The 10,434-nt window shown below is 37.1% G+C and overlaps 1 protein-coding gene across 1 annotated transcript in view; it reads left to right on the forward strand.

Moving 5' to 3' along the window:
• NEK7 (NIMA related kinase 7) overlaps positions 1 to 10,434 on the forward strand; it is a 124,001-nt gene that overhangs the window by 25,581 nt on the left and 87,986 nt on the right. The window contains exon 2 of the mRNA XM_007941090.2: positions 9,227 to 9,367. Coding sequence (XP_007939281.1) covers positions 9,227 to 9,367 — 141 coding nt within the window. The remainder of the gene's footprint in view (positions 1 to 9,226; positions 9,368 to 10,434) is intronic.

The following is a 10,434-nucleotide window of genomic DNA, read 5'->3' on the forward strand; positions in this document are numbered from 1 at the left end:
TAGCAATGGAAACCTTGTTAATGGTGTTAAATATTATAATTAATACTGGCTTGTGTATTAGATCATTGATAACAATACCTCCAGGAATTATCAGGACATAATTTTCTCTCTGGGGAGTCTATTGAGTCCATGCTGTGACTCTTGTAATTTCCCCAGAGAGAATTCTCATCATCATGTTATCCTGAATTATCTTATTGCTCAGTAAGTGTTCTTGCCTTCAAATTTGAAGCAAATTAATTTAGTCCTAGGATATTATTAATTGTTTAAAGAGTCTCCACCTGTGATAATAAGAGCCAGGGGCATAATAGAATTAATTTTATTTTAAAATGAAAAATTATTTGTATGAAGAAAGCAGTAAACACAGAATGATATGTAGAAGTTAAACCCAGTTAGTTAGCAAGATCTGGTGTTATGTGATTAGCATGCATTCAGATCGACAAGGGATCTGTTAATAAGAAATAAGAACACTTAGGGTGTTATATAAAGCTTCATTCATTCTGATGTTTAATTTCTTGGTTTTTATATGTGATTTTGAATGCTTATTTTATGTTTCTGAGATTTCAGAATATTTTTATAATATCTGTTAATATGTAGATTAAGGTATCTCAAGAGTCTAAACATAATTTACCACAAAAAATGTGATACAAGTACTTCCAAGATAAGTTTTAATTATGCTCTTTAAGGGAGAATTTTTGTGTGTCTTATACTTAGTAGTTAAGAAATAAGTAATATTAAAAAGCAATATATAGACTTATAGTTATCTTTGTTAATTAGTTATATTTTGAGGCTTCTTTCAAAACTGAATTTGTTTGAAAATAAAATATGTGGTATGCAATTTTTGTTTAGTAATTTTAGAAGATACCATGTGCTGAACTAGCCATGCCCTCTGTCAGTTTTCTTTTGTCACGAAAAGTCTGCAGTTTCAAACTTATGGGGTTTCTGGATCCTGCAACAGTTACTCTTCTCTTCAGTTTGCCTGTGAGTTTTAACTTTATGTTGAGCATGTTCAACCAGATAATCTAATTGCCACCACACAGGGCTTTATGTACTAAGTGTTCCTTAATAATTAATGAAAACTCTTTGAACAGAGTAATTATAGTTATATATACTGTGTTAAGTCAAGTAGCCTTATAGTCAAAGAATTAGGCCATTTCCATTCATGAATCGAGAAGACAATCCACATGATAAATGGCGTGTCCCAGTTGGGGTATAGCACCCAGAATTCTGTGGTACTTGGAAGCTGAACAACAGGTAGAAAGGAGATAGACTCCAATTGTGGTCTAGAGGAAGAGTAACTAGAAGAGAAAATTGAGGAATGGTTAAAGCACAACTTTAGTCTGAAAGATTAGAGGACATACAGGAGGATCTACAAACAGAAGAGCCGTGTTATGAGAGTGGGGTGGTGGAAAAGTGTTCTTGCTGGCACTCTTAGGGACGGGAAAGTCTTAGAAGCCATTGAGCACTTGCTGTTAAGTGATTGACTCTGTCCCAGGTGCTTTATATCTATCTCACTCAAAATTCAGTTCTCTGAGTTAAGTTACCCCCATTTTACAGAAGTAGGAAACAAGATTTGGATAACTTGCCCTGCGCAGAAAGATACTGAGCATTAGAACTGGGATTTGAGCCCAGGCCTTGCTGATGAATTCCAGAGCCTATGCCTTTTCTGTTGGGCTATATGGAAGCCAGGTGTTTTGGAAGAGGCTTTAAGGGGCAGTGTGGAAGCAGAGCCAGGTGCCGGGGGCTTTTGGAAGCAGATTTAAGGGAAACCAGAAAACTAGCAGAGCAGTTTAGAACAGCTGAGACAAACTTGTCTATAAGTTTGTTGTTCTGTGGTAGCTGGTGTGTTTCTATGAGACTGGAGGCTGTGCCACCAGTGTTGGAAATGCGAGCAGGGTTATCTATGGTGGACAGGTTTTAGCGGAGGTTCCAGACTAGGACAGACTCGAAGGAAGAGACCATCTACTTCTAAAACAATTGACAAGTGAAAACCTTATGAGTAGCAGTGAAACACTGTCTGATATATTACTGGAAAACTTTATGACTAGCCCTAAAACATTGTGTGATATAGTGCCAGAAGATGAGCCCCGCAGGTAGGAAGGCACTCAGAATACGACTGGGGAAGAATGATCTACTCAGAGTAGAGCCAACCTTAGTGATATGAATGGAGTAAAGCTTTCAGGATCTCTATTTCCTAATGTGTCATGACTCAAAATGAGAAGAAACAGCTGCAAACATCCATTAATTATTGGAACATCATATGTATGAAGTATGAATCTAGGAAAGTTGGAAGTTGTCAAAAATGAAATAGAACACATAAAGATCAGTACCCTTGGCATTAGGGAGCTGAAATGGACTGGTTGTAGCCACTTTGAATAAGACAACCATATGATTCACTGTGCCAGGAATGACAGATTGAAGAGGAATGGTGAGGCAGTCATCATCACAAAGGATGTTTCAAAATTCAGTCTTGAAGTACAGTACTGTTTGTGATAGGATAGTACCTATATGCCTATAAGGAAGACCAAATAATACTATTATTATTTAAATTTATGTACTAACTACCAAAGCCAAAGATGAGGAAATTGAAGATTTTTACCAAGTTCTGCAGTCTGAAATTGATCAAGCGTGCAATCAAGATATGTTGATTATCACTGGTGATTGCAATGTAAAAGTTAGAAACAAAGAAGAATCACTGGTAGCTGGAAAATATGACCTTGGTGATAGAAATAACTCTGGAGAATGCATGATAAAATTTTGTGAGACCAATGACTTATTCATTTCAAATACTTTTTCAGCAACACAAACAGTGGCTAAACACATGTGCTTCTTCAGATGGAGTACACAAAAGTCAGATTGACTACATCTGTGGCAAGAGATGATGGAGAAGCCCAGTATCTTCAGCCAAAACAAGACCAGGAGCTCATTGTGGAACAGACCATCAACTGCTCATATACAAGTTCAAGTTCAAGTTGAAGACAATTAAAACAAGTCCACAGGAGCCAAAATAGGACCTTGATTATATCTCTCCTGAATTTAGAGATCATCTAAAGAATAGATTTGATGCATTGAACACCAGTGACCAAAAATCAGAAGAATTGTGGGATGACATCAAGAACATCATCCATAAGGAAAACATAAGGTCACTAAAAAGACAGGAAAAGAAGAAAAGACCAAAATGGGTGTCAGAAGAGACTCTGAAACTTCCTGTTGAGCAGAGAGTAGCCAAAGCAAATGGAAGAAATGACAAGATAAAAGAGCTGAACAGAAGATTTCAAAGAGCAGCTTGAGAAGACAAAGCCAATTATTATAATGAAATATGCAATGACCTGGAGTTAGAAAACCAAAAGGGAAGAACACGGTTGGCATTTCTCAAGCTGAAGGAACTAAGGAAAAAATTAAGCCTCGAGCTGCAATATTGAAAGATTCTATGGGTAAAAAACTAAATGGGAAACATCAAAAGAAGATGGAAGGAATACACAGAGTCACTGTACCAAAAAAAAAAAAAAAAATCGATTGATGTTCATCCATTTCAGGCGGTAGCATATGATCAAGAACCAATGGTATTGAAGGAAGAAGTCAAGGCTGCACTGAAGAAATTGACAAAAAACAAGGCTCCAGGAATTGACAGAATACCCACTGAGATGTTTCAACAAATGGATACGACGCTAGAGGCACTCACTCGGCTATGCCAAGAGATTTCGAACACCAATACCTGGCCAGCTGACTGGAAGAGATCCATATTTGTACCCATTCCACAGAAGGGTGATCCCACAGAATGTGGAAATTACCAAACAATATCATTGGTATCACATGCAAGTAAAATTTTATTGAAGATGATTCAAAAACAATTGCAGTAGTATATTGACAGAGAGCATCCAGAAATGCAAGCTGGATTCAGAAGAGGACGTGGAACAAGACATATCATTGCTGATGTTAGATGGATCTTGGCTGAAAGCAGAGAATACCAGAAAGATGTTTTATGGACTATGCAAAAGCATTCTTTTGCATTGATCATAACAAAGTATGGAGAGCACAGAGAAGAATGGGAATTCCGGAACACTTAATTTACTCACGAGGAACCTGTACATAGACCAGGAGGCTGTTGTTCGAACAGAACAAGGATACTACAGGGTTCAAAATCAAGAAGGGAGTGTGTCAGAGTTGTATCCTTTCACCATATTTATTCAATTTGTATGCTGAGCAAATAATCCGAGAAGTTAGATTATGTGAAGAAGAATGTGGCATCAGGATTGGAGGAAGACTCATTAACAACCTGTGATATGCAGATGATACACCTTTGCTTGTTGAAAAAGTGAGGATGACTTGAAGCACTTACTGATGAAGATTGAAAACTACCATCTGGAGTATGGATTACACCTCAACATAAAGAAAACAAAAAATCCTCACAACTGGACCTATAAGCAGCATCACGATAAACGGAGAAAAGATAGAAGTTGTCAAGGTCTTAATATTACTTGGGTCTACAATCAACACCAGTGGAAGCAGCAGACAAGACATCAGACGATGTACTGCATCAGGCAAATCTGCTGCAAAAGACCTTTTTAAAGTGCTGAGGAGCAGAGATGTCTCCTTGAAGTCTAAGATGTGCCTAATCCAAGCCATGGTATTTTCAGTCGCCTCTTATGCATGTGAGAGCTGGACAGTGAATAAGGAAGACCAAAGAAGAGTTGATGCTTTTGAGTTGTGGTATTGGTGAATAATGCTGAGAGTACCATGGACTACTAAAAGAACTAACAAATCTTTCCTGGAAGAAGTGCAGCCAGAATGCTCCTTGGAAGCAAGAATGGCTAAACTTCGTCTCACCTACTTTGGTCATGTTGTCAGAAAGAACCGTTCCCTGGAGAAGGATGTCATGCTTGGTAAAGTGGTGAGTCAATGAAAAAGGGGAAGGCCCTCAACAAGATGGATTGACACAGTGACAGCAACAATGGGCTGAGATATAGCAAGGATCATGAGGCTAGCCCAGTACTGGGCAGTGATTTGTTCTGTTGTACATAGAGTCACTATGGGTCAGAGACAACTCAATGGCACCTAACAAGAACAACACATGGAAATGCCATGTATTCTTTGGAAATGCCATACCTAGGTCAGACTTGGGAGCAAGAATTGTTTGAAAGCACTATGTTCAGTGTACCCCGCATTGCTTTAACAGGGACATGATTTATTACTAATGGCTGCTTGAATGTAGGATTAAAGGGAATTTCCTGGATTCACCTCTTGGGGAGCTATTAGTGGCAGAAGCAGATGACTTACTTTCTAGATAAGGTGTGCTTTTCACGACTCTATAAAACCCACTGCCATTGAGTCGGATCCGACTCATAGCAACCTCTTCTTGGGTTTCTGAAGCAGTATCATTACAGAAGTAGATTGCCCAACTTGCCTTCTGAGGAGTGGCTGGTGGGTTTGAACTTCCAGCCTTCTGGTTAGCAGTCATATGCTTTAGGCACTATACCACCAGAGCTCCTCACTACACTATACTCCTTCCATACTGGAGTATACTTAGAGCCTATCAGTTACTGCAGCCATATACTATGTATTTGAAGCTGCTTTCATTCAGTAAGTTCTTTCAAATACATTCACTTATTAAGTAAATGTTTATTGTCTACTTTATGTCATACAACCTTCATGACATCTGGATATAAAGATAAATAAAGTGGTCTCTGCCTTTGAGAAGCTCATTGTATAGAGGGAGGAAATATACATGCATAAACTAAGCATTAAAAATCAGTGTGATTCTTTAAACCTTGAACTGAAACTATCCCCTGAGGTCATCTTTTAGCAAAATTATAGAATGACACACAAAGGATATTATCCATGAGTACAGTGTTCCATGAAAAAAACCATCTGTATGAGACCAAAATTTTAACAATTACTCTAAAACAAAGATGAGAAGTCAAGGTGGGTAGGGAAGCTAGAGAACAGGAAACAGAATAACCTGAATACAATTGATAAGAATGTTTGACACATTATAAAAAAAATGTAACTAATATCACTAAAAATTTAGTGTAGAAATTGTCAAATAGGAGGAACCTAATTTGCTGTGTAAACTTTCACAGAAAGTACAATGAAATATTACTAAAAAAAAAAAATTTAGTATGATCCAGAACCTAGCACAGTACCTGCACTTTTACAACTCTTTTTTGAGTTGAATGACTACTGTTAGTTGCTATGGAAACACAGAGGTAAGAGCCAATAGACTTGGCTGGGTGAGCTGAAGATGATTCCTTAGAAGTGCTGACAATGGAACTGAATCTCAAAGATGAGCCATGGTTTACTAGGTGGAGAAGGAAAAAGAGGTGCCTCACAAGGCATGAGAACAAGCAAATGCAAATCCATGGAGAGGCCAAAGCTCACAGTGCATTTGAGGTATATATGATGTGGCTGGTAGATGAGATCCATGGTTAGGTGTGGAAATAATATTAAGAGCCCATTGTTGCAGGCAAAGCATCATTATCCTCACTTTATAGTGGAAGAAACAGAGTAAGTACGTTTTTACTTAGAGGATTGAAGACCCTCTTCGTGACTCATCTCAGATTCAAAAGCCATCTAGTGCGGCTTGGGGGAGGGGTCTGGGGGGGTGGGAACACGAAGGGACCTGGGCTTTAAGGGAGAGAGCAAGAGACTGAAATCCAAGTTGGAATTCCAATTGAGACGGGAGAAGTCTATTGAAGTGATTTTATTCAGTTTACATTTCATGCTGATTTGAATCTCATTGTTTCGCTGAGTTGTTTTATTCCCAGTATAACTCAAGATGCTAAGCTAAAAGATACGGGGAACTGGGCTTTATTAAAAAAAAAAGAGAGAGAGAATATAGCTCTTTCCTAAAAATAGTTCTTTACTTGAGCAGAAACTCATTTGATGATATCTTTTTATTTCAAGCACCTAATATAATATTTCCTGCAGTGGGATGCAACTCATCAAAAAGAAGTATGGCAGCGAATACAATATATTATAATCATTACCGAAATATATGTATTACCTGTCTTATGATCTCTTAAAGGAGACCTCATCCTATACAAGCTTATTTTTATACAAATTGCAGTGTGACAAAGAGACCCAGGGTAGTTGGAAATGTGCAGCTATGCTTCTTTCTCATGTCAGCTCTCCACGTCTACACTGGGTGACAGGACATGGGAGCAGATGAGACAAGCTGTCACTCACCCACACTGCCCTTTGAAGAAAGGCCATGGGGGGAAAAAGGTGCCGCAAATGGGCTGTGAAGTTTACATACACTGCCCACTGTTAAACAGATTACGTCTAATGAAGTGTCTAATGCTCAGGCCATATCAACCTAATCCTTGGTGGCAGTTCATCCCTCAACTGCCAAAAAACACCGCCCTCTGGCCCTCTCTTGCCACGCTGGCCGCCAAGCACAGGGAGGTGCCCAGTCTTAATAAACCACAACAGTGTGTGATCTGACATGCAAATGTAGGTCATTGCATATGTAAATGTGTGATTACAAACCTGCATGCCAAAACACATTAGTGAGACTTTGCTCTCAGCATGCGGTTGTCACACTGCTTTAGCAGTTCACGCTAATATTTGTCAAGTTATTGTGCAGACAGAAGATGGAATTCCCAGTCAAATGTAAAGTAATATGGATTGTATGATAGGGTTCATAATGATGAAGCTGTATTTTACCATTGAGATTGACAGGTCTTCATCAGGAGGAAGAATAGTCATTAAGTGTATGGGAAAGGAAGGAATTCTATTTCTTAGATGTTAAAGACTTTTTGGTGTGTCATTTTTTTTTTTTTTAAATTCTTGGAAAAGCATAGGCAATATTTAAAGGTCCTTTCCATTTTAAATGAAACTTTTATTTAAAGTTAAAAAATTAAATTTAAAAATTGCTAATATCCACTGAATATATCTAAGAAGTTATGCTTTATAAGTTTTTTTATTAAATGTATTTCATTTTGTTACAGTGAGAGTTATGAATTGATCTTAATAACTAAAAAAAATCCTCTTCTAAATGAGTAGCATGGCAAGTTGTCTCCCTTTATTTACTAGTTTCATTTTTTCTATTTTTTCTTCTTGTTTTCATTCTTAAGATGTATCTATTCCTAGTTTTATTTTTACTTAATTATATCATGTGTTGTTGTGGGTCATCCAGCTGATTCTGACTCATCGCAATAGGGTTTCCTAGGCTGTAATCTTTACAAGAGCAGCTAGTCATCTTTGAACCACTGACCTTTCAGTTAGCAGCTGAGTTCTTAACTACTGTGCCACCAGGGCTCCTTTGACTATTATATAGTGACCCATAATATTGTGTCACAGGTGATTTGTTTAATGTTTGCCGTATGATGGAATGATTGAATGAATGAAGAAACAAATAACAAAAATACTAGGACAAAGAGTAACATTAAGAAATTGGGTTTTGTTTCAAAGTATAGATGACTGCTGTGCCCCACCATACCCTATCATTGTGTCCCACAATACCTTATAATTTTACCCTATAATACTCTGTAATTATTTCTATCACAGTACAGTGTAGAACCAACCTTTCCTTGTATTTGGGTATGCTCTTTGAGAGCAGAGAACGTTTTTGATTCGTTTGTTTCCCTAGTAGCTAGCATTGTGCCTAGTGCCTAGTGACTGGTGCTACTCAAAATATATTAGTTAAAAAAAAGGAAGGACTTTCTCCTTGAACAAAAACTGTTTCACTGAATAAACCATTTTGATGTGGTAGTAAGCTCCCTGCCACTGGAAATATTTGTTGCAGAAATTAAATAACATTTTATCAGAAAGTTAAGTAATTCATGAATAACATAATTACTGTATTCATAATAAATTATAATAAGGTCCATTTCAACTCAGAGATTCTTTGAAAAAGAAATGTCAGAGAAGTACTTGATGTACAGGAAATTCTTATTGAAAAATTTTAAATCCCTCTAATTTCTTGACATTTACTATCCCTCTTCTTTGATTTATTTTTCCTATTTAGCACTTACCACTACCTCATATGCTATATATATATTTCATATTTACCTTGTTTATTATTTTTCTCCACCCCTGGAACGAAAGTTCCTCAAGTGTAGAGATAGTGTCTGTCTGGTTTGCCAGTACATAGAACAGTATCAGGCATGCGTAGATATTCAACAACTATTTGTTAAGTGTTATGGATATCTACAGTTGAAAATGAACAGTGAACTTTCTCTTTATATGTTGTGTGATTGAAAACTTTTCTGACTTTTTTTAATTACAGAAGGCCTTACGACCGGATATGGGCTATAATACATTAGCCAACTTTCGAATAGAAAAGAAAATTGGTCGTGGACAATTTAGTGAAGTTTATAGAGCAGCCTGTCTCTTGGATGGAGTATCAGTAGCTTTAAAAAAAGTGCAGGTAAGATAATTTTAATTATATAAATCATTGTAAAATTATACTATGTGAATAATGGAGAAGAAGTATGTCCTGAGTGATTGGGTAATGACAGTCTCAATTTGAGAACGCTGGGAAGAAATAAATATTGTATTGTAAAAGCTTGAATTGAGTGCGGTAGAAATGAAAATTAACTTTTAGTTTTAATATTGTGTCTAGGCCTTAAAAATTTAGCAAATATTGTTCATTCAATTCAGCAGTGACTGGGATGATCCTCGAAAAGCTCTCACAACTCTGAGTTTAAAGAAAGAGATTTGAGTTATCCCTACTACTTCTGTTTGAACATTTAATTAGATATTGAATTCTCAGCTGAAGTTCTGCAGCTATAGGCTTACAAAAGGAAATTAGACTCACAGAATGTATTACCTAAAGTTAATAAATGGCAGTTTTGATTAGAGTGAGGATTGAAATTAAGGTAGAGAACCTTATGGACAATAAATGAGTCAAAGGAAAATGAAGTGTAAACTTCATTTATTGGGAAATTTTTAAAAATTAAGTAGAAGCCTAGGAAGATAGTGGTGTAAACAGACTATTGTTCCAACTCTTCCCCACAAATACAACAAGGAAATGGCACTCAGCTTTGAGGGGCTCTGTATCAGGGAGCAGAGGAAAGCATTGGGATACAGCGGACAGTCAAGAATCAATAACAAATTACATATGATTTCGCTAGGGATTTCTACAATCATTTATAGAATTGATACCAATACTGTTTAAACTCTTCCAAAAGATAAAGAAGGAAGGAATACTCTCTAATTCATTCTATGAAGCAAACATATCCCTGGTTCCCAAAGCAGACAAAGACACCACAAGAAAAGAAAGCAGAGGCCAATGTCTCTTATGAACATAGATGTAAAAATCTTCAACCAACTACTGGTGAACAGAATCTAAAGAGAGTCATACACCATGACCAAGTGAGATTTATTCCAGGAATGTAGAGATGGTCAGTCAGCATTAGAAAATCGGTCAATGTAATAGACCATATCAATGTTGTTGTTGTTGTTAAGTGCCATCGAGTCGTTTCCGACTCATAG

This window comes from Orycteropus afer, unplaced genomic scaffold, assembly GCF_000298275.1.
Source record: "Orycteropus afer afer isolate SDZICR_OR568_19922 unplaced genomic scaffold, OryAfe1.0 scaffold00075, whole genome shotgun sequence".
In the NCBI taxonomy this organism is placed as follows: domain Eukaryota; kingdom Metazoa; phylum Chordata; class Mammalia; order Tubulidentata; family Orycteropodidae; genus Orycteropus; species Orycteropus afer.